The 23,912-nt window shown below is 44.2% G+C and overlaps 1 protein-coding gene across 1 annotated transcript in view; it reads right to left on the minus strand.

Moving 5' to 3' along the window:
* EHD4 (EH domain containing 4) overlaps positions 1-23,912 on the minus strand; it is an 85,539-nt gene that overhangs the window by 36,374 nt on the left and 25,253 nt on the right. The window contains exon 3 of the mRNA XM_020906810.2: positions 17,233-17,330. Coding sequence (XP_020762469.1) covers positions 17,233-17,330 — 98 coding nt within the window. The remainder of the gene's footprint in view (positions 1-17,232; positions 17,331-23,912) is intronic.

The following is a 23,912-nucleotide window of genomic DNA, read 5'->3' on the forward strand; positions in this document are numbered from 1 at the left end:
ATCATTTACAGGGCAGAAGGGGGGCAGAGGGCAGAGGGCACCTGGGTGTGGCAGAAGAAACGAAAGGGCCAGCCTGGCATCGAGAGAAGAGCAAACCAGCCGAACAAAGCCACAGAAACCGAACGGCAGAGCCAGGCTGGCCTGAGACTGTTGGGGACGAGAACCGCTGGCCGCTCTCAGGGATAAAGAGATAATCCTTCTGTTCTCAAAATAAGATCTACATGCCTCCCAAGGCCAGCAGCTTTTACCAGCAGGCCCTCCAACCGCACTGCTTATGCCTCTAGGCCACTCCCTAGCCCCCAGCCTTCCCTGACCTGCCGGCTCCAGCTCCGTTTGGTCTTTGTCTGCAATCCCCTTCTCCCAACTCTCCGCCGGGCTAGTCCCTCTGTTCTGTGGGTCCAGCCAAAATGCTCCCTCCTCAGAGACGCCTCCCCTCACTACCCATCTAAAGTAAGACCACCTCTGCTGTGAGACTCTGCAGTTGCTTCCTTCAAGTCTTCACGTCATCTCCGTTTGTTCTGCATTTTATCTGCCATCCATCTACGCCAACCCCTCTCTACCCTCTATGCTTCAGGAAGCAGCGGCAGGTTCTATCTTGGTGCTGGTAAGACGAAGCCACCTGACGCATGGTACGTGGGGACATGGTGGGCCAAGAGGGCCTAGCAGAGCATGGAGCAGGGTGGACACTCCACATAAGGAAGTCTCTTCCCCTTCCCACTGTCCCTTGGATGAGAACGCAGGGCAGTGTGTACTGTATTTCCTAAAGGCCATGATAAAAAACCACTAAAGAAAAAAAAACCCAGGAGGTTTGGTGTGTGTGGGGGGATGTGCCAATTACATGGGAACGTGCCCCATGTGGTACCCTCCCCCAGTGCTGTCTTCTCAGTGTGTGTGACAGACAGACTGGCAGGGGTGTTTCCCGGTTTATGTCATTGGCCTCTACGGTTAACAGCCCATCTGAGGGTTGACTGGGCTTGGCTGGGTGGTCTCGATTGGAGTTTGTCATGAGGTGAAAGTCAGACAGCAGCTGGGGCTGAAGACCAGAAGGCTCAGCTGGGCTGGTCATTCACAAGGGCTTTGCTCCCATCTCAGCTGGGCCAGTCGGAGGCAGTCTGAGTCTCTTGGCCACCCCGTGTGACTAGCCTGGGCTTCCTACACAGTGTGGTGGTCTCAAGGCAGCTGGATTTCTTAGACAGTGGTTGGCTTCTCCAGAACACACATGCCAAGAGCTCTAGGTGGAAACTTCAGGGCTTCTTACGACTCAGGAGGTCATAAAGCATCACTTCCGCTGAATTCTACTGATCACAAAGTGAGCCAGAGGTCATTCCAGATTCAGGGGCATGAATACTGCAAGGCACAGGTGGGAAGGCATTGGTCGGCAGTGGTGGTAGCAAAAGGCATCTTTTGAGACCAGTTACCACATTTGCTGTAAGACTGTGGTCTTAACCTCTGTGTGCTTCAGTCTTCTCTTCTATAGAAGCGGATAACAGTTCCTATCTCACAGAACTTTTGTGAGGAGCAAATGAGCTAAAAAAATATGGAAAATACTTAACAATGCACCATGTGTCAGCTATTATCACTACTCACAAGAGTAAGGAGCAAATTTTTTCTCTGATTAATCTCTGTGTCCCAAGGTCTATGAAATATTTTATGATCATGAGTTGCTCTCTGTGTGAAGAGAAGTACCCAATCTCCACTAAAAAAAAAAAAAAGTTGTTTTTCATTTAAACACCTAGGTAGGTTTAAAGTTTGGATAGAAGTATCCCTTTCTCAAGATCAAGTATGCATTTAAAATATCGACAAAAAGTAAAAATATCTTGCTGGGCTTGGCGAATGCCATTCTGAGTCACGGTGATGACGTGCTCAATTTAGGGGCAGAGGCAGCCACACGCGTAGTGTGGAATTTCCCGTGGCACCGGCGGAAACGGAGCCCAGAATGTGTTTGTCAGCAAACTTCCCCAAAACAAAAAGAAACCAGGATTTCCTGCTGGAGGCCCAAGAAGCAAGTGATGTCCAGGACTTTACAACCCAACCTCAGACTGGCCTCAGCTCTGGCCAGAAAACAGGATCTGCCAACAAATTATCAGTGGTCAGCCCCAGGCCCTGGGGATGCACACTTTTCTATTGTTGCCAAATTCCAAAAAAGCTCAGAGACAAGTCATTGAGTTCAAGCTCTAAATATGAAAATGGCTTCATGATCTGAGCCTGTGGGCATACGTTCTCCTCTACAGAATTCTCTTCCATGTCATCTCTACTGCATACCCCTCAGTGTTCCCATTCAGCCTCCAGGATAAACCCAGCCACCAGACACATACTCTACCACACGCACAACTCACGTTACTTTAAAGGGCCCTGAGCTCGGACATCTTCCCGTTCTTACAACCTCTTCCTGCTGTCTGGAAGGACATAACTGTAAGGGCAGACAGGTTATCTGTCCATTGACTGTGCACCAGACAGATACTGTGGTAAGAGTGCCACATCACCTCACTTTATCCTCAACCCATCCTGAAAGGCCCTGATTTTGCTGGTTGGTGAACTCACCTGGAGTCCATATGATCAAGAAGAGCTGCTTCATAAAGTCAGACATATGGATCAATGAAATAGAATTGAGAGTCCAGAAATAAACCTCCACATTTATAGCCAACAGATTTTCAGTAATGATGCCAAAACAATTCAATGGGGGAAAGTATTGTCTTTCCAGCAAATGGTGCCAGGAGAACTAGATATGTACACGCATGAAAATTAAGCTTGACCCCAACCTCACACCATATACAAAAATTAACTTAAAATGGAACAGTGACTTATTGTAAGTGCTAAAATTATAAACCTCTTAGAAAAATGTAGGAGTAAGTTTTCATGAGCTTGGGTTAGGGCAAAAGCTCAAGCAGTAAAAATTTAAATAGGTAAATTAGACTTCATTAAAATTACAAACTTGAATGTCTCAGACTATACCATAAACAAAGTGAAAAGCCAATCCAGAAAATGAGACAAAATGTTTGCAGATCATATATTTGACTAGTACATAGGCCAGACAGTAGTGTTAGTCACTCAGTGGTGTCCAACTCTGTGACGCCATGGACTGTAGCCTGCCAGGCTCTTCTGTCCATGGAATTCTCCAGGCAAGAATACTAGAGTGGGTTGCCATTCCCTTCTCCAGGGCATCTTTCCTACCCAGGGATCGCACTTGGGTCTCCCACATAGCAGGCAGATTCTTTACCACTGTGCCACCTAAAACTCAGCAATTAAAAGACGAATAGTCCAGTTAAAAATGAGCAATGGCTCTGTACATACATTTCTCCAGAGAAGACACAGAAGTGGCTAACAAAGTACATGAAAAGATGCTCAGCATCGTTAACCATTAGAGAAATGCAAATTGAAACACAGTGAAATACCACTTCATACCTACAAGGATGGCTCTAAGCAAAATGATAGTGTTGATGAGGATGGAGAAATTGGAACCTTCATACACTACTGGTGGAAACAGAAAATGATTCAGTCACTTTGGAAAACAACCTGGCAGTTTTTCAAAACATTAACTACTGAGTTACTATATGATTAGGTGATTCTGCTTCTAGGTTTATACACAGAGAATGAGACAGGGTGCTCGGGGCTGGTGCACTGGGATGACCCAGAGGGTTGGTATGGGGAGGGAGGTTCAGAATGGGGAACACATGTACACCCGTGGTGGATTCATGTCAATGTATGGCAAAATCACTACAATATTGTAAAGTAATTAGCTGCCGGGAGCCAGCACACGAGATCCCACCCATGACAAGGTCATGAGGGAGAAAACCTGACGGGCAAGGCGGATCAGGTTTTCAGGGATTCTGAAAAGCTGCCCCCGGCGCTCACCTTAAAGATGATATCTGTCTTTCTGATGCCTGCTTCAATAGACTACTCCCTAATTTCTGTGACACAGGCAGAAGGCCTTCCCTAATCTCTTTCGAAATAAGAATCAATTTAGAACTTTAATCAATAAGTTTCCCAGGTGGTGGTATTTTATGAGATTATCCAGGGTGAAAGGAGTGTTTTAATTTAAACTCCTTTGCTGGTATTTTAGTTTGTTTGGCAAATGCATTTATGCCCTCAGTACTAATATGCATGACTGCTTATAATACCCTAATCATAAAATAGCATAAAGAACCTGATTATATAAAAGCCCTAATGGACATAGAGCATTTTTGAGGGGTGAAGGAGTCCTATTAGAAAACATAAGAAAAATTATTCTAAAGGTGGTTTTTGGGTTGACGTTTGCTTGCTGTGTTTTGCTTGCTGTGGTTTTGCTTCTAATGTGCTAAGGTTGTGTTATAGAAACCATTGTTAATATAGTTAAAGATCTAGAGAAATAAGAACTTAGCCCTAGTGTGGTAACAATGAGATGGTTGCTAACTGTCAGCCAGGAGTGCTAGGCAGAGGCTGCCTCACTGAAGCCACAGAGTCTGTGTGGGGTAAACTTTTTAGATAAACGCAACTGACAACTTCTGCAGAAGGATTATTTTTGTGTTAACAAGGTTATACTTCTACTCTGTACTGTTGCCCTATGAGACTGCTACCTTTCAGTTAAGGTCACCAGAGAAACAGAAAATAGGTTTACATTCACCTGACTTGCATAAAATGTTAATAGGCCCCAAGGTCAGAAGATAATGTACAAGACCCTCATAAACAAAGAAGTATGCAGAAAACACCCTGGTTTCGTGAAGGACAAGCTGACATAGTGTTAAACTATCTTCCCCTTAGAAATGTACTAACTTAGGGTATAAAAGCTGTGGTAAAAAATAAAGGATTGCCAGACTCTGCCAGACTCCGCACCCCCCGTCTGGTCACTCTCTCTCTCTCTCTCTCTCCCTCGCAGACTTGGCCCTATCAAGGCTGGTCTCACGTGTCTTCTCTCTCTCGCCGACGCCGTTCATCCTGAGGGTACCCCCTGGATCATGCCGAGGCTGGACCCCAGCAATTAGCCTCCAACTAAAATAAATAAATTTATATTAAAAATATGTATACAAGAAAAGAACATGGGGAAAAAAAAAGAATGTATGTTTTCACAAACACTCATACATGAATGATCATGGCAGCATTGTTCAAAATAGCCCCAAATGTGGGAAAAACCCAAATGCCCATCAACTTTTGAATGATAAAATGTGGTACAGCCATATGGTGGAACACTATTTAACCATAAAAAGGAACGAGGCACTGTTCAACACAGATGAACCTTGAAAACATTATGCTATGTGAACAAAGCCAGACACAAGGGCCATACGCTGTATGATTCCATTTATATGAAACGTTCAGAGGATGCAAATCAGGAGACAGAAAGTAGACTAGTGGTTGCCAGGGTCTGCAGGGAGAAAAATGGACAATGATTGCTAACAAAGTCAAGGTTTCCTTTTGGGATGATGAAAATGTCCTACAATTCACTGTGGTGATAGTTGTAAAACTCAGTAAATATACCACACACACAGACACATAAAACCCACTGAATTGTTTAAAGAGAGAGAGAGAGAGAATGCAAAACTTTTTTAAAATGGGGAAGAAGAGCGTTTTTCCTTCTCAGCTTTGCTGACGGCTACTTCCCATGCCCCGCTTCTTGACCAGAATTCCTGTAACGCACAGGGTTAGAGCCACTTGTACACAGGTCCATTTATTGCAGCCAAGTGTGAGAACATGGACTGGAGCCTGTGTCTCATTCATTTTAAATCTTGGCATCTAGGACAGTGCTTGGCACTCAGTAGGAATCAATATAAATGTGTTTTGAATGAATAGTCTGTGTGTGTGTGTGTGTGTGCACGCTCAGTTGATCAGCTGTGTCTGACTCTGTGACTGTAGCCCGCCAGGCTCCACTGGGATTTCCCAGGCCAGAATACTGGAGTGGGTTGCCATTTCCTTCTCCAGGGGATCGTCCCTGACCCAGGAATAGAACCCATGTCTCTTGTGTCTCCTGCACTGGCAGGCAGATTCTTTACCACTGCGCCATCTGATCTCTAGCATGCCCCTTATATTATTCATTCATTTTTATACCATCACTTCTAAAATAAAGGAGTGCCAAAAAGATCACACATACAGTATCTGTTCATTATTTAAAAATTCTTTTTCCACTAAATATTTTTTTAAACCAGACAATCAATTGATGTTGTCCCTTTGCTACTTTCAGAGAGAGATGATTTCAAATTTTAAAAGCTAATTATCAATAAAATGATAGAGATACATGGGGAAAAGGTAGAAACCATCAAAAATAGTATATTCAGTCCCTGAACAAACTCTACATTTCAAATAACTTGACAAAAATTACCCCTATTCTGAGACAAAAGACTTTAAGAAGCAAGAAACCAATATCAACCAACATAAAAGGCTGATTAAATGCAGCTTTTGAAAACTCTTTGGCCTTCAACAACAATACATTGAGATGATGAAAGTAATAGTAACAGCTAGCATTTATTGAGCATTTACTGTGTACTAGGCTGGGTATTATTTTCTGCTTTCTAGGTTTTAACTCAGTTACACCAGCATAGCACAATAGTAGGTACTGTTATTACCCTCATTTCCCAGAGACTCACAACTTTTCCATGGCTGCATGGCTGATAAATGGCTGAGCTAAACTGGAACCCAGGAAGTCTCCTGCCCACGCGCTTCCTGCTAAAGGACACAGGGAAGCCTTCAGGGACTTCAATCCCTTGAGTGGACCTAGGAAAGCAATTTGTTTGATTCTAGGTTTACAGACTGAGTAATGTAGGTTATAAACAAAACCTCAGGAAAAAACATGAATATGCAGGAGTTGAAATCCATGTGTGAATATCTGATGCTTGAAAGTCTATTTTTTTCCTGTTTTATAGCTCCTTTATACAACAGGTGGAAAATACCTGAATGGACAACATGGTCAGCCAAAACCTGCAAAACCTTGACCTGCCCCACTGTGCAAGGCTGGCACCTTCTGAACTTTCAGCCACTAGGCCTCCCAACCTTCTGAGACTGTAGCCCTCCCACCTCACCCCCATTGCATTGAGCTCAATGCCTTATTTGTTTCCTTCTGGGCACTCACCACTATTTATAATGACTTTGTTTACCTGCTCTTCTTGTCTTAGTCTCCCATCAGAATGTAAATTCAGTAAGAGCGGTGACCATGACCATCTTCTTCGGGGTTTTTGTTTGCCAGGAGTTTGTTTAATGAATAATAACTGTCTATGTAGGTGACACCTTTCTTTCAGAACAATTCAGGAACATCAGTGACTGGCTGGATGACCACACTAGGCTGAAGCAACTCCAGGGCAGGGGTGGTACCTGGTACCTTGTTCCTCTTCATGCTCCCAGTTCCCAGCTCAGTACCAGGCACAGAGGAGCTCACTGCATCTTGACTGAACTTGTTCATTAATGAAACACTGTCAATGTAGAGGGTGGTCTCTATTTGGAGGACCTCAAGGCTCCACCTTGAGTCCTAATCACTCAACTTCTGGATCCAAGGGTGAAGGTGTAAAGGCATGCCGATGAAGCCTGGGGATGCCCTAAAGCTGGGAGGAGCCACAGAGGGGACAGGGAGAGGAGTTAACAGAGTTTGAATAGTTGTAAAGCCAAAACCCCAGAAACACAACAAAAAATTCAAGAAACCCTGTACCAGGGTGGGAGGAGAGGGAATTAGATAAAGGCAGTCAAAAGGTAAAAACTTCCAGTCAGTTGTCCCTCAGTCGTGTCCAACTCTTTGTGACCCCATGGACTGCAGCATGCCAGGCCTCCCTGTCTATCACCAATTCCCGGAGTTTACTCAAACTTACGTCCATTGAGTTGGTAATGCCATCCAACCATTTCATCCTCTGTCACCCCCTTCTCTTACCACCTTCAATCTTTCCCAGTGTCAGGGTCTTTTCCAATGAGTCTGTTCTTTGAATCAGGTGGCTAAAGGAGTTTCAGTTTCAGCATCAGTCCTTCCAATGAATATTCAGGATTGATTTCCTTTAGGATGGACTGGTTGGATCACCTTGCAGTCCAAGGGACTCTCAAGAGTCTTCTCCAACACCACAGTTCAAAAGCATCAATTCTTCTGCACTCAGCTTTCTTTATAGTCCAACTCTCACATCCATACATGACTACTGGAAAAACTTCCAAGTGTAAGATAAATAACTACTAGGGAGGGATTCATGTACAACACAGAGATAATTAACTTTGCTCTATGCTATAAATGAAAGTTAAGAGTTATCACAGGGAAAAAAGTTTTTCTATTTCTTTAATGTATCTATATAAGATGATGGATGCTCAATAAATCTATTGTGGTAACCATTTCATGACATATGTAAGTCAAATCATTATGTGGTACTCTTCAAGTTTATATAATGACACATGTCAATTCTATCTCAACAAAACCAGGATAAAAAAAAACATTCCCTGTAAGAACTACAGGACGGGAAGGTGGGGACACGAGCTGCACCTATAATGATGGTCACACGTCCAGTGAGCTCAGGTGACCAGGTCTGAGATGCTGGGACGATCCTGAGCCGTGTCTGTATTGTGTGGTGAACAGAACGAAGGAGAAGGTTACTCCCTCGCCTCCCCCTTTATTTATTATTTCTATGGTTATTTATAACATTATACAAGTAAGGCCTGAACTTCTCCTAGAGGGTATTTGGCAGGCATTAGCAGGCGCCCTCAGAAACTCCCCATGAAGTTCCGCCGTGGGTTGTGCGGTCTACTTGAAGGACAGGCTGCACTTGCTGCCTCTGTCCCACCCTGGGAGCCGCCGGCCTCGTCAGCCTCCAGCTCTCAGCTCTCTAGGTGCTTCTTAGAAGGATCTTTGCTCGGTCAGACTTGGCTAACGTCTCGCTCCAAGTCTTGTCTCTCTTTTAAGGGAGAAGACTCATTCCTGTAGTGTGTGTTTTCTGCTCTCGAGCTCCCTGTTCCCAAAGCCAGAGAGCAGACGTCATTCTTTTTTTTTTTTTTTACATTTTTAACTAATTTGTTTACTTTGATTTAGCACATTTAGATAAAACAAACACTCAGACAGAGAGACACCCACCCCACAAGCACAGTGGAAATTAGCCTAAAATCCTCATCTTCTTTTCGACTTTATCTATGCCAGTATTAAAAGCTCTCCTCCCTTGCACATTTCCTGGTCACACTATGTTAGGACAAAAAGCAATTCCCTAGTAACTGAAGACTGCAATGACCTTCATTTTAACACTAACAAAGTAGCATTCAGTAAGTCACCCAAATGACTATGCAGATGTCATTCTTATCAGGACATCTCTAAACTTTCTCTCCTCTGTCTCCGGCAGCCTTCAGAATCTGGTCTTTTGTCTTTCAAGTTCAAAAAATGGACTTCCCTGATTACAGTTTGTTTTCATCATCACTATTTTTTCAGCACCTTTAATAACTACTGGCTGGATTTCCATGCCCTGTTTCACATTCTGTCAATTCCTTCGTGCTATTATGTTTGTGTACCTCCACTGTGTTGGCAGCCTGCTCATGTGTACCTGTTAGTCTTCAGAGGCCTTTTTTTAATTCGTGAAGTCTTTCCTTACTATACTGCCAAAATCAGGAAGACATAAGGATGTCTATACGTAAATATTTAGACATTAATCAACGACTGTGAAGCTAATGTTGTTGCCTGTTATGTTACTTGAAGCATGGTTAGATCTCTTCTGTTTCATGAATCATCATTATTGATTGCTTTTACTAGCAGGACATTTTCTGCCCTTCTAATTTTCACTGTCTTCTCAGTTCTATTCACTGACTTATAATGAGAAAGACTTATAGAGAGAAGGGATTAAACATTAGATGAGGCCCTCAGACTTTCATTTGACAAGCTGCTGGTTCTACATCCCAGGTCTGACCTGCTGGCAGATCTGTTTTCTGCTGGAAAATTCAGATCAAGAGTTTTTTTCCCTTCTTCTAGAGTTATTTACATTTTTTAAAAGGGAAAATTGTACTATTTTTGTTATCAAAGTCAAAGTCTGTTGAAGGCTATACAAAACCCCACACTCTCAGAAACCACAATTACTCGCTGCTAAAACAGCACCTTCCAAATACTCATGTGTAAACAGATGAACAAGCATACCAGCGGCCACTTTAGAATTTTCCCAGTCTTCTCCTCATCAGACAGGGACATCATGATTAGAGCCAGAACCCAGAGGTCTGTACCATGCAGTTGGGAACACACTTGTGTTCATGCCAGGTCGAAAAATAAATCCTAGATGATGTTTAGGTTTGGCATAACATAGACAGTACTTTAGGAAGCAAACAGTTCAGGAGCTGGAATAATAAGAGATTGGGAATGAAAAAAAGGATGTGTAGATAAATGCTCTTTTCTCATCACAAAGAATCAAAAATCTGGATGCCATCTGCAAGGCAATGGATAGTCTCAGGAGTGAACCTGGTCAGATTTCACCCACCCGCTTCAAGAAAAGAACTTAGAAAATCTTAAGAATTTTAGAAAAATTGTAGAAAATTTTAGGTAGCTTTTACTTCAGTAGAATAAAATTATTATACATCAGAATATTTATTTTTTATTGAAGGATAATTGCTTTACATAATTTTGTTGTTTTCTGTCAAACCTCAATATGAAATCAGCCACAGGTATACATATATCCCTTCCCTTTTGAATCTCCCTCCCATCTCCTGCCCCATCCCACCCCTCTACGTTGATACAGAGCCCCTGTTTCAGTTTCCTGAGTCATACAGCAAATTCCCATTGGCTATCTATTTTACTTATGGTAATGTGAGTTTCCATGTTACTCTTTCCATACATCTAACCCTCTCCTCCCCTCTCCCCATGTCCATAAGTCTGTCTGTTTCTCCATTCAGTTCAGTTCAGTCACTCAGTCATGTCAGACTCTTTGCAATCCCATAGACCGCAGCATGCCAGGCCTCCCTGTCCATCACCAACTCCCAGAGTTTATCAAACTCATGTCCATTGAGTTGGTAATGTCATCCAACCATCTCATCTGTCGTCCTCTTCTCCTTCCCACCTTCAATCTTTCCTAGCATCAGGGTCTTTTCAAATGAGTCAGCTCTTCGCATCAGGTGACCAAAGTATTGGAGTTTCAGCTTCAGCTTCCTTATAATGAATATTCAGGACTGATTTCCTTTAGGATGGACTAGTTGGATCTCTCCATTGCTGCCCTGTAAATAAATTCTTCAGTACCATTTTTCTAGATTCCACATATATGCATTAGAATACGACATTTATCTTTCTCTTTCTGAATCACTTCACTCTGTATAATAAGTTCTAGGTTCATCCACCTCATTAGAACTGATTCAAATGCGTTCCTTTTTATGGCTGAGTAACAGTCCATTGTATATATGTACCACAACTTCTTTATCCATTCATCTGTCAATGGACATCTAGGTTGCTTCCATGTTCTAGCTATTGTAAACAGTGCTGAAATGAACAATGGGATACATGCATCTTTTTCAGTTTTGCTTTCCTCAGGGTATATGGTTAGGAGTGGGATTGCTGGGTCATATGGTGGTTTTATTCCTAGCTTTTTAAGAAATCTCCATACCGTCTTCCATAGTGGCTGTATCAATTTACATTCTCACCAAGAGTGCAAGAACATTCCCTTTTCTCCACACCCTCTCCAGCATTTATTGTTTGTAGACTGATAATGGCCATTCTGACCAGTGTGAGGTGATATCTCATTGTAGTTTTCATTTCCATTTCTCTAATGAGTGACGTTGAGCATCTTTTCATGTATTTATTAGCCATCTGTATGTCTTCTTTGGAGAAATGTCTGTTTAGGTCTTTTTCCCACTTTTTGAGTGGGTTGTTTGTTTTTCTGGCATTTAGTTGTATGAGCTGCTTGTATATTTTGGAAATTAATCCTTTGTCAGTTTCATTTGCTATTATTTTCTCCCATTCTGAGAGCTAGAGCTGTCTTTTCACCTTGCTTATGGTGTCCTTTTCTGTGCAAAAGCTTTTAAGTTTAATCAGGTTCCCCACTTGTTTACTTTTGTTTTTATTTCTGTTACTCTAGGAGGTGGGTCATAGAGAATCTTGCTTTGATTTATGTCATTGAGTGTTCTGCCTAGGTTTTCCTCTAAGAGTTTTATAGTTTCTGGTCTTACATTTAAGTCTTTAATCCATTTTATCTTTGTATATGGTGTTAGGAAGTGTTCTAATTTCATTCTTTTACACGTAGCTGTCCAGTTTATCCAGCACCATTTACTGAAGAGGCTGTCTTTTCCCCACAGTATATTCTTGTCTCCTTTGTCAAAAATAAGGTACCCATAGGCATGGGTTTATTTCTGGGCTTTCTGTCTTGTTCCATTGGTCTATATTTCTGTTTCTGTGCCAGTACCATACTCTCTTGATGACAGCAGCTTTGTTGTATAATCTGAAGTCAGAAAGGTTGAATCCTCCAGCTCCATTCTTCTTTCTCAGGATGGCTTTGGCTTTTCTGGGTCTTTTGTGTTTCCATATGAATTGTGAAATTTCTTGTTCTAGTTTTGTGAAAAATGCCATTGGTAATTTGATAGGGATTGCACTGAATCTGTAGATTGCATTTGGTAGTATAATCATTTTCACAATATTGATTTTTCCTACCCAGGAATCTCTCTCCATCTGCTATGTCATCTTTTGATGTCTTCCATTAGTGTCTTATAATTTTCTGTGTACAGTTCTTTTGTCTCCTTAGGTAAGTTTATTCCTAGATATTTAATTCATTTTGTTGTAATGGTGAATGGGATTAATTCCTTAATTTCTCCTTCTGATCTTCCATTGTTAGTATGTAAGAAATAGAAATGTAAGTGATTTCAGTGTATTGATTTTATATCCTGCAACTTGCTAAATTCACAATCTAGTAATTATCTGATACTATCTTTAGGGTTTTCTATGTACAGTATCATGTCATCTGCAAACAGTGAGAGCTTTACTTCTTTTCCGATCTGGATTCATTTTTTTTTCTTCTCTGATTGCTGTAGCTAGGACTTCCAGAACTATGTTAAATAATAGTGGTAAAAGTGGACACCCTTGTCTTGTTCCTGATCTTAGGGGGAATGCTTTCAGTTTTTCACCATTGACAATAATGTTTGCTGTAGGCTTATCATATATGGCCTTTACTATGTTGAGGTAGGTTCCTTCTATGCCAATTTTTTGAAGAGTTTTAATGATAAATGGGTGCTGAATTTCGTTAAAGGCTTTTTCTGCATCTATTGAGATGAACATATGGTTTTTATCTTTCAAATTGTTAATATAGTGAATCACATTGATTGCAGAGTATTTTAATTCCTGCTCGATGAGAATTCTCTATGTCAGCCAAGAAAGCTACAGGTTAGTACCTAAGTTCACCCTTTTTTTCCTGAAGATTTTTTGTTAACTATAATTAAGCTGAGAAACATCAAAGTCATAAGTAGTATTCTAAAAATTGCTCCAAAACCAATTACTCTAGTGGGTTTTATTTATAGAGCTACCAAGGCAGAGATCTAGACATTTATTTCCCCCAAGGCAGACCTTGCATTCTTGTTTTACTCTGGGTCATAGAGCAGGACCTGACTTCTAGGGTCCATGTTAATGTTCTGCTAATGAGAAGGCTGTGCTGGGACACATTCCAATTGGTAAAGATCACTTCTAGCATAAGAGTGGATTTGCCAAGTTTTGCCTCAAACCAAACACCCCAAAATATGAATCATCATGTAGAAATGTCAACTGTTTTTCTGGTCATCTCTGACTTTGGCCAAGAGAAGAGCAGTGACCATGAAATGCCACGTCCTCCTAGTAATCACACTTGCTCTCTTTACTCAACAGAGTAGAAAGGACGCAGGTTTATGATGGCACAAGAGAAAAGAATGAACAAGGAAGAAGGGAGCCACAGGGGAGGGGAGGCACATGACTAAACCCCAGGTTCAGGACTCCTTCCTGGAGATATACCCGCACTGGGCCATCTAGTTCCCAGAACTCTGGGGTACCTGGGCAATGCCCTGGGGGCACCTGAGGACCACCAGTGCTGATGAAGTCAGCTCCCCAGCTCAGGTCACTCCTTCCCTGTTTGACCACCAGCAAAGCAACACTATGTTCCACAGCCCCACCCACCATCCACCTCATTCCATGTTGATGGGAGAATTCTGAGTGTGATGCAGTCAGTAGGTCTTCCTGGGGGTGCTCTTCAGTCACCCCATGCTCATTACCTCCTTCTGCAGCTGCATGGTCTGCCCAGAATGTGCCCATCTGGGGACTGCACAGCCTGCAGGCTAGAGGGTGGATGGGGTCCACACAGCAGTGTCAGCCTGCAGCCACTGCCTGAAGCATACATACCCCCAGCCTGTTCTTCAAAAGTGGTGCCTTAATAGCTTTTGCTTTGTCCACTCCCCAGCTGTCAAGCCTGGTCGCCCACCTGCCCAGCCACTGGGGAAGGAATTCTTACAAACTCTGTTAGGCTCGGCATCCCCAGCGAAGTGAGGGTGAGTGGTTCCTTGGTTAGGGCTGGGCTCCTGTCTGTGCATGACTGTAAGCACGTTTAGCTTAGCAAATCCTCAGTGAAGAGCACCGTGCAGACACACAGCAAGGGTTCAACCTCTGGTGGCTGTTCTGACACTGCTATTATGAATATACACTTTGAGGAGACACTATCTGTGTAAGAGGGACCTGCTTGATGAGACTCTGCCTGCCAAAGGTTACTCAATCAATCACACCAAGGGACAGGGAGGAGGTGCGACAGCCACCCCTTTCTCTTTCACAGATGAAACATCCGTCGGGGAGGCAAAGCCCCACTAGTAAGGTCAATGGTGGATGTTTCAAACGTTCTACGGGGTCACAGCTTGTCTCTGAGGCTCATCCAATGTTGACACAGAGGACTGGCAAAGGTGGGGCTATGATCTACGAGCTGGAGGGACAGCAGCAGATAGGAACATGTGCGAAAATGCAGCACTATTTGCAATAGTTAAAGCTGAAGCAGCTTTAAAACAGCACACATTCTTTGGGGTTAATATGTTGAAACTGTCAACTAAGTGACCCCAACCAGCAACGATGCCACAGCATGGTATGGTACCAGCTGCTGTCTGTCAGGGTGGCAGGGACTGGCCGACTGGCTGGAACCATATGTGCTATTTCTGGGCATAGGATGTGAGTAAGGACTTGTCACAGTAAGTCAGACTAGGATATGAGTCAGTTATTATAAAGTGCTGAAAAGAACTGTCTTCAAGGCATCCTGAGCATATCACACCATGCTAATTTCTCTGAAGGAGCTACAGGTTGAAAGACACTTAGAATCACTAAGCCAAGGAGAAACCCTGAAGAATATAGGCACTGGTCAAAGGCCTACCAATAACAAGGAATAGATAAGGCTGAAGCTAAAATCCAGAGGTCCTAAAATTTAGGACCAACAACCAAAAATCAAGTTGTATAGGATGTCCCTGGTGGTCCAGTGGTTAAGAATCCACTTTCCAATGCAGGGACGTAGGTTTGAACCCTGGCAGGGAAACTAAGATCCCATAGGTTGTGGGGCAACTAAGCCCGAGCACCAGAGCCTATGCACCACAACTAGAGAGAAGCCCCCACGCCACAACTAGAGAGCCCACACCCTGCAATGAAAAGTCCCATATGATGCAAATAAGATATGATGCAGGCAAATAAATAAACATATTTTTTTAAAAAGTCAAGTTGTAAGAAATGTGCACGGTAATCACATTTCTGTTAAAACAGTATGTTTGTACACACACAGAAAAAAGTCTCTAAGGAGCTGGAGAAAACAAATAATAATGGTTATTTGTGGTCTTTTCTGTAAGTACAATGTTCTTGGAGGCCTTGGGGAAGCCTAATGGCCCACCAAGTCCCTGAACACATGGATGAAGGCACAGCAAGGCAGTCAGAGACTGCAAAATCAGCATTTCTCAAATGCCATGAGAAGGGAGGGCTGACAGACATGGGATGCTCTTTCTTGACCCCTGTCACAGGACCCTTGCTTTCTGACTCCCGGGTGTGTCCCAGGGCTGGTGTACTGCACTTCTGTTCCAGGAATGCTGGGGGAGTGCACTGTCTGGCCATAATCCTGTGAGTCCTGTTCAAGGGGCTGTGAAGAATTACCAGTGAGGAGTGACAGCAGGAACTAATCCACTCTGGCTTCTCCCTCCCAGCAAAGCCTCCAGGAACTGCCCTTAGTTTCAGAGGCCAGTGCAAGGCCTCTGGACCTGCCTCTGGGACCCCAGTAGTCTATCCTAGTGCTCTCCCTGTCAGGAATTTCCTCTCTGTAGGTAAATGGTCTTCTGATCTGCTCCTGATAGCCCCTTCACTAGGAGGGTGGGGGAAACCACAGGCTCATTGGTTGAAGCACAGTGTATGGGTCTGGAAACAGTATTGCCTTAGCCTTGCATTGTGAAGGTTGAAGAAGCCCAGATGTCACTGTTCTTTACAAGCGTTTTCTGTCTTTCACAGATTTCCTTTGAACGCCTCATCATCTCTCCTTTCCCATCCATGTACATGCTAAGTCACTTTCATTGTGTCTGACTCTGTGTGACCCTATGGACTGTAGTCCACCAGGCTCCTCTGTCCATAGTATTCTCCAGGCAAGAATCCTGGAGTAGGTTGCCATGCCCTCCTCCAAGGGATCTTTCCAACCCACAGATCGAACCCATGCCTCTCATGTCTCCTGCACGGGCAGGCAGGTTTACCACTAGCACCACCTGGGAAGCCCAGAGCTTCCCTTAGGTGATTCCAATTCATCCCCTGGGTTCCAGCTCCAATGTCTCCTCTGGAGAGCCTCTCCCAACAACCCAAGGCCAGATATCCCCCTTACACCCTGACAGACAGTTCCCTATCATAGAATGATTATTCCGACTCTTGTTTTCTATTTATTTCTGTGATAAAATAACTAATATCCATCTTCCTCATTAGAACACAAGATCCTCCAGGCCAGAAACTGCATCTGTTTTTTCCACATCCCCATGTGCATTACAGCATCTGGTGCCAAATATATACTAACACCAATAAAGCCTCATTCAATGGAAGGTTGCTGCAGAGGCAACTGGGGTAGATGTGCCAGTATTCTGGGGAAGTAGAGCAGCAGGGAGCGCTCTCTCCCTTGGGGTGGCTGGTTGGCCACCTTTATTTCTTGTTATGTGTCCAAGTGAGTGGTTAGCAAGTGACAGGCCCCCTCTTAAAGTCTGAAGATTTATGTGAGGCAGGTACTAACAGTAGATGACAATACTTAAAGGAATTAAACAGGGGCAAAAATCCTCTGCTGACATCACAGAGAGACTTAGTCGGCCCTGGGGGTGGAGGTGGGGTTTGGGGGGACTTGGATGGGTGGGGCAAGCACTGACCTCGGCTGATGCGCTGTTTCTCTCCAGACAGGATGCCAGGGCTGTCGATTATGCTGATGCTCTTCAGGACCTCATTGGGCAGCTGGGAGCACATAAATCTGGAAGAAAGGAATCAAAGTTGGGATCAGAGCCTGTTCGTTGCAGGTTGCTCTAATCTCATAGCTCCCTGGCCTCTCCTGGCCTCTCCTCTCTTTGGAGTCAGTGTGACCCCAAAGTCCCTCAGCCCCACCTGTCTCTCCTCTAGGCTGCCCTTCAGACAAGCGTCCTGGGCTCCTCCTCCCAGGGAATCCCATGCTTCCTTCAGGGTCACTGCCTCACTCGGCTGGAGTGTCCTGAGCCTTGTCCAGTCCGTGCCCATTGCCCAGTGTGCCAGCAGACGTACTGGGGCCTGTTTTCACTGGTGCCCCAGGGACCAGGCTATGGCTCCAGGCTCAGGGTGTGGCAAGCTCCTATAGGCAACACCCCAAATCCTCCAGGTGCTGTGGTGAGCTGAGAACAGACAAAAGGACAGCTGTGAGCAGGGCCCTGGCCAGGCATCTCCAAGCTGCCTTCGTTGTCCATCACCTCCCTGATACCACCTCATCCCAATCCCTCTGCCACACTTCCAATCAGCTGCCCTGGTGTAGGCGTTGGAAGCAGAGTGAAATGGCAGGAAAACCACAGCCTGAGGGTCAGCAGACCGGGGTTCAGGCCAATAACCTGCTTGGACCCTGGACAAGGGCTTCCCCAGGGAACTGGGCCTCAGTTTCATCATGTGTAAATAGAGACACTTGCCAGGGGCTGGAGAGGCTCTTTTAGCTTTGACACTGTGTAACTCCAGAGCACCAGAGGGAAATGCTCTGTTACTTCCACCCCAGGCAACCCAGAGGGATCTCTGTTAGGAATTGTGTATGTTTTAAGCCAGAAACTGCAGAGTGTCTCTCCTTTTCCTGTATTGTAAATGGCTAACTTCAGGGTTTGTGTAGGCAGAAGGCTCGAAAATCCTCGGGGAAAACTCAATTCTTCCATTCAGTGGAACTGGTGGGATTACTCAGCATGTAAACATGCTGGGAATGCACAAGAGGGAGGCCTGCCCAGCCGTCCCAGCCCAAGTGTGGACAGCACAGCCCCCTCACAGCTCAGGGTCGGGAGCCCTGAGCATGAGATGGGATCACTGACACAGCAAGTGAACTTTTGTTCAAGGTGCTCAGGACAAGTTTCTCAGATGTTCTTTCCCACTTTTTCAAGTCAGCCCAGGAGGATGTCAGAATGATGACCACGATCATTTTACAGCTGGAGAAGCTGAAGCACAGTGCAGTTATGACATGCGAGGCCATGCCTCTAATGGGTGGCTGGCTGAGGACTGCAGCCTAATATTTCTGATGTCAGTTCAGCTGAACTTAACCCCTAAAATAAAAACTTCATAACATTAAAAAAATAAGTGGTCAATTTCATTTATGAGAAGCCCCTCATTTCTGATTTTCTCCTGTCCCTCCACTTTTATAAACCCCACTGTCCGACACTCAGACAGATCTGTGAGAGTAAAGTGCACTGGGATCACTAACTTCTCTAAGTTCACAGAGAAAAAAACGCCATATTTGTGTCTTTAGAACTTGGGTAGAAACAGAATTCTGAGTATATCTGTGGTAGACCGAATTTCTTGTGGGTAATCTGGTCTCTTATCACAGTCCCATCCTTTTTATCAGATGGCTCAAGACACCTGGTGATGCTAAGAACACTGGACATATGTAAAACTATTTCACAAAAAGTACTTCTGTGAGAGGTTAACCTTTTTCCCAGACCACAAGCTCACACTAAATATCAATTTTTCCAAAACACAAAAGCCCTGGATTCTCATGTGAAGTTAACAGAGGTATTCAAAATTTATAAACCACCACTCCCTCTGTGCAGTGCAGAGACAAAGCTTTAACAACTCACATGCCTCCTGATGCAACAGCAGAGCCAAAATGCGTGAGCCACAAAACAAGACAGTCAGATGTGGTAACATCACCACACAACGTGTAAGAAAGCAGGCCCAGGGCCAGGAAGCATGACTGCAGACAAAAGGGGGTGGAAAAGAAGAGGGAGGGGAAGAGGAGGAGGAGGGTGCTCTCCAGGGGCACCCCAAATAGGGTGACGAGGGTTGAATGTACAAAGTTGAACTTTGCATAGCCCTGCCCAGTATGCACTGGGGGGCAGCTTGGGGAGGTGGGCCAAGGAGCACAGAGCACAAAGTAGCTTTCAAGACCCTCATGTGGGAGCACCGCCCACACTCTAAGGGCTAGAACCACACTCATGTTTTCTTAAATAGTTATACTATAATCAGAAAAAACCCTAATGCAATGCTGCTAGAACAATCTGGTCCATGAAAGGAAGGTGAAACGTGGGTTATTTATCGGGTATAACACAGCCAGCTTTGGGTCAGGCCTTTCCCACCGATGTGTGTCTCCTGAAATGTTTTCAAGCACAGGATTTGCTGTCCCGGGATGGATTTCCTACTTCTTCCGGACTTGCCTTGTCTTGTACATTTCATGTGAAACATGCAGCCAATTAAGCCCAGGAGACTCACATAAGCTTTATGAAGTATGTCCCTCATCCAGGGCTGGTCTATTTTATTTTCTGATAAAAGGAGAGAAGGAAGGGATCAAACCTACAGGACCCCCATTGGCTGTCACCCCTTCAACCAAGGAAGGCTGAGTGGTAGTAGAGACGGGGCGCATAAAGGATTGGCCCAGCTGTAAGGTCTCAGACCAGGGGCTAAGAGTCTGGCCACACTGTAAGACAGCACAGAAGGGGGGTTCTGGCTCTTAAAAGTTGCCTCCAAACACTAACATTCCAATCCAGTGATCGACATTTTAAAAGAGCCAGGCAGTAGCTTAATAGCGGTTCCATTTCCAGTGCAGCGATACCCAGTAGCTGCAGCAATCATCAAATGGCACAAACATCACTGACCACTTACTGTGTGCCAGGCATTGTCCTGAGTACTTTCCATGAACTCACATTAACTCACTCAATCCTGGCCACAACCCTCAGCAGTGGGGCTGTACATCTCCATTTTGCAAAGGACAAGACTAGGGTCAAAGGGGGCAAATGCGGCCACCCCAAAAATATGTCTCACTGGCATGAAGATTAATTTAGGCTAATTATTTTTAAGGCCCCCTGAACTCAGGAAGCATCTCTGACCTCCCTTCTAACTGCCTAGGGAAAGCAGACAGAGGATCTGTTCCAGGAAGGGAGCTGTCACCAGAGATAAATATAGTATCAACGAGGTGAGGCGATAGGAACCTTGCACAGTTTTATTTATTAAAACTCCTCACTGTGTCCCATTGTCTCTGCACAGGCCAGCAAACATTTGTTTACCAAACATTTGTTTTTCCAGCTCCATGTCAACTGCCTTCCTCTTCCCCTTGAGATTCCAAACCACTGCCTCCAACATTCTCCTCTATCTTTAACTGGAGATGGTATTTAGAAAGGGAAGGGCTTCAGCCATTTGGGGGAGTTATTCCATTTTCCTGGGTCTCTCTCATGTATATACATAATTAAAGTTTTGTTTGATTTTCTCCTGTTAACCTGTCTTAAGTCAACTTAATTCTTAGACCAGCCAGATGAACCTAGAAGGGTAGAGGAAAATTTCTTCCTCCCCAGCAGGGGCACAGAGGGGTCACATGCCATAACTTGCCAAGTCACATAGCTGGTAGCTGACAGAGCTAGGATGTAGATCTGGCAGTTAGGCTGCTGTTGCCATTTTATGCATTCGAGTCAGCACTGTGTATCTTTTATCACACAGAGGGCAACATCCTAGAACAGAGAAGTGATGTGCCACAGCCCTGGAACCCCACAAGAGGCCCCTTTTGTGGCACTTGCCCTCAATTTACTAGTGGAGGGTGGAGCAGTGACCGGGAGGCAAAAGATCTAGTTCTTAACCTCTTTTTTCTCACTCCCCTGTGACCTCAGTCAGGTCTGAGCAACTCTATTGGCCTGAGGACTCCTAGGTGGTCCTCTAGGTTCACCTAGGTTTACCATGGAAGACAGTATGACACTGTTCCTGCCCAGGCTCACTTTACTGATAAGAGCAAAATCAGAGAGATGAAATACTTCCTAAATTGGCAGTGAATAGCACCCAGAGTGCAAAAAGACCTTGACAACTAACATGCAGAAATTATTATTACATGGTCCTACCACAAAGGCCTGATCTAAACTTCCACTGCCCAGGAAGAATTTAATTTCACAACCAGACTGTAAAAAGCCTGTGGTTACCCTTTTGGTCGAGTCTTATGGAATTACCATTTTTGAGAGTAAAAGATGGTTGAACATTGGCAATCCCATGCACCTCAACCCCCACGTGGCCTTTTCTATATCAGGTCTCCCTCTCCCAACCACCTCAGGGGGGAAAACTGGTTTTCTGGGATGACAGGACCAGGGCTGTGCAGGCAGCAGCCGATAAAGAACAATGGCTTAATGACGTAACAGCCATCGCAAATCCTGAGGATAAAGGTTAATAGGATGGGCTTCAGAGAGTTTATTAGGGAAAAACACACCACCCAAAACAAAACAAAACAAAACCCTGCTCCCCAAACCAGTTACTCTCTCAGCTTAAAAAAAAAAAAAAACAACACACACAGTTTTGCCAGTGAATCAAGAGTGATTCTTGGCAAGAGACTATTTTCCTTAATCTCTGCAGCTAAATTATCTGGTGGAGTCAGCATGTGTCTGGACCGATGCTGTTTACTTGTATTAAGTCAGCTTTTAAAAAAAATTCCCAGCAGTACTAAGTGACTGTGCAATATTCATAGTCTTTAAAAAGTCCATTTAATGAAGTCTCACTTAATCAAAAGCATAGAGGTAACAAACAGAGTATAAGTACAAAAAGACACATATGTGTTCTATTATTGCTAAGCCATTTTGCAAATTCAAGACTGGCTGTTTTTTGTGTTTTGATCACACTGTCACCCCCATCAGGCCTGACTAAAATAACAGGAGCACTGGAAGTACTGTTCAGATTCCTTCAACTTAGAAGGAAGTTTCAAAATTTCAATCCCTTAGGGCCAGTGATGAGTTATTTTAGAAAGAGAAATAGGAGAAGTAAATGAGAATAAGAACTTCTGTGGAAGGTGACAGTTTAAAATTACACTAGCTCCTAACAGAAAATGATGCCTGTAGCTATCTGGATTTAAAAAAAAAAAAAAAAAAAAAGACCACCATTTTCTGAAAAGTAGATTGAGGGAAAATAAAATAACTAATGTAAATGTAGGAAGAAAGGTCAGAGACCAACTCACCAACTCCTGCCCTTTCTTCAACTAACGAAAACATGCCAGTGTCTCCCAGCACTCGTGCCCTCAATGTGCTGTTGGGGTGTCCCCTCTTCTGTGATGTGGAACTACCCCCAGACAACAGACTTTGAAACCTAAAGAACCACACTCCCTTGGAGCAACTCTGAGACAAGCCTGCCTGTGGAATTTTCTTCTAAAGTAAGGCAGAATGGTGAAGTCTCAGAATGTCTCGTTAAGGTTTTTAGAACTCTTTGTTCTAGATGCAACTTCTTTTCATTGTTCAAGTATGTGTGCTTGTGCTCAGTCATGTCCAGCTCTTTGTGACCCCATGGACTGTAGCCCACCGGGCTCCTCTGTCCGTGGGATTTCCCAGGCAAGAATACTGCAGTGGGTTGCCATCTCCTCCTCCAGGGGATCTTCCTGACCCAGGGATAGAACCCTCGGCTCTTGTGTCTCCTGCATTGCAAGTGGATTCTTGACCACTGCACCACCTGGGGATCCATTCAAGTATGAAATTTCCATAATTCAAAACTGTCTTTGGGGGAATTTGTCTTCATTTCTCAGAAGCCCACTGAAAACTTTCCTAGAAACCAGCATTAGAGATTGAGGCTCAGTTCCATTGGTTTGCTTAATGCTTCCAGGCTGGTACCATTTTAAAAAGAACCAAACTCTTTTAAAGATGCCCCAAGGGGCAGATGCCCAAGCCCTGTAATGGGAGGGCCAGAATAATGAGACCTATCCTGTGGAGGTGGAGGAATCAGTGGTTGCTCAATGAGGTAGGGGGTGAAAGTTCTTCATAGCAGACAACCAAATCTATTTCCTGTGAAGTCTCGTTTTTTACCTAGTTCCCATAAAGTATGCTAAGTAAAAATAAGTTTGCCTGCCTTTAGAGCCACACCTGCTGCTGTTCCCAAAGGGACGCTATAATTATGTATACAATCTGAGCACACCATACTAAGTGACTCTCTTCTTTATGCCAGTACTAGGTAAAATAGCAGCACTGTCATGTATACATACAACTTAATCAGGCTATTTATTCTTAAATACACTATTAATTTCCAGGGGGTACATCCACGACAGGTTTCTCAGGTAACTCAGTGATAAAAAATCTGCCTGCCAATGCAAGAGATACAAGAGACTCGGGTTCAATTCCTGGTTCAGGAAGATCCCCTGGAGGAGGAAATGGCAACCCACTCCAATATTCTTGCTGGGACAATCCCAATAACATAAGTGCCTGGTGGGTTACAGTCCAGAGTTGGACACAACTGAGTGGCTGGGCATACACACACATCCCTGACATGTGAGCCTCATGTACACATAGCCACCAGGTGGCTAGAAGGACAGAAACGTGTCTTTGCTGGTGTTTTGTGAGGCGCAGGGTGGTAGATAAAAGGGAAGAGGGAACCTGAATTCTAGCCCTGTCTCTGCCTT

This window comes from Odocoileus virginianus, chromosome 6 (assembly GCF_023699985.2).
Source record: "Odocoileus virginianus isolate 20LAN1187 ecotype Illinois chromosome 6, Ovbor_1.2, whole genome shotgun sequence".
Taxonomy (NCBI): domain Eukaryota; kingdom Metazoa; phylum Chordata; class Mammalia; order Artiodactyla; family Cervidae; genus Odocoileus; species Odocoileus virginianus.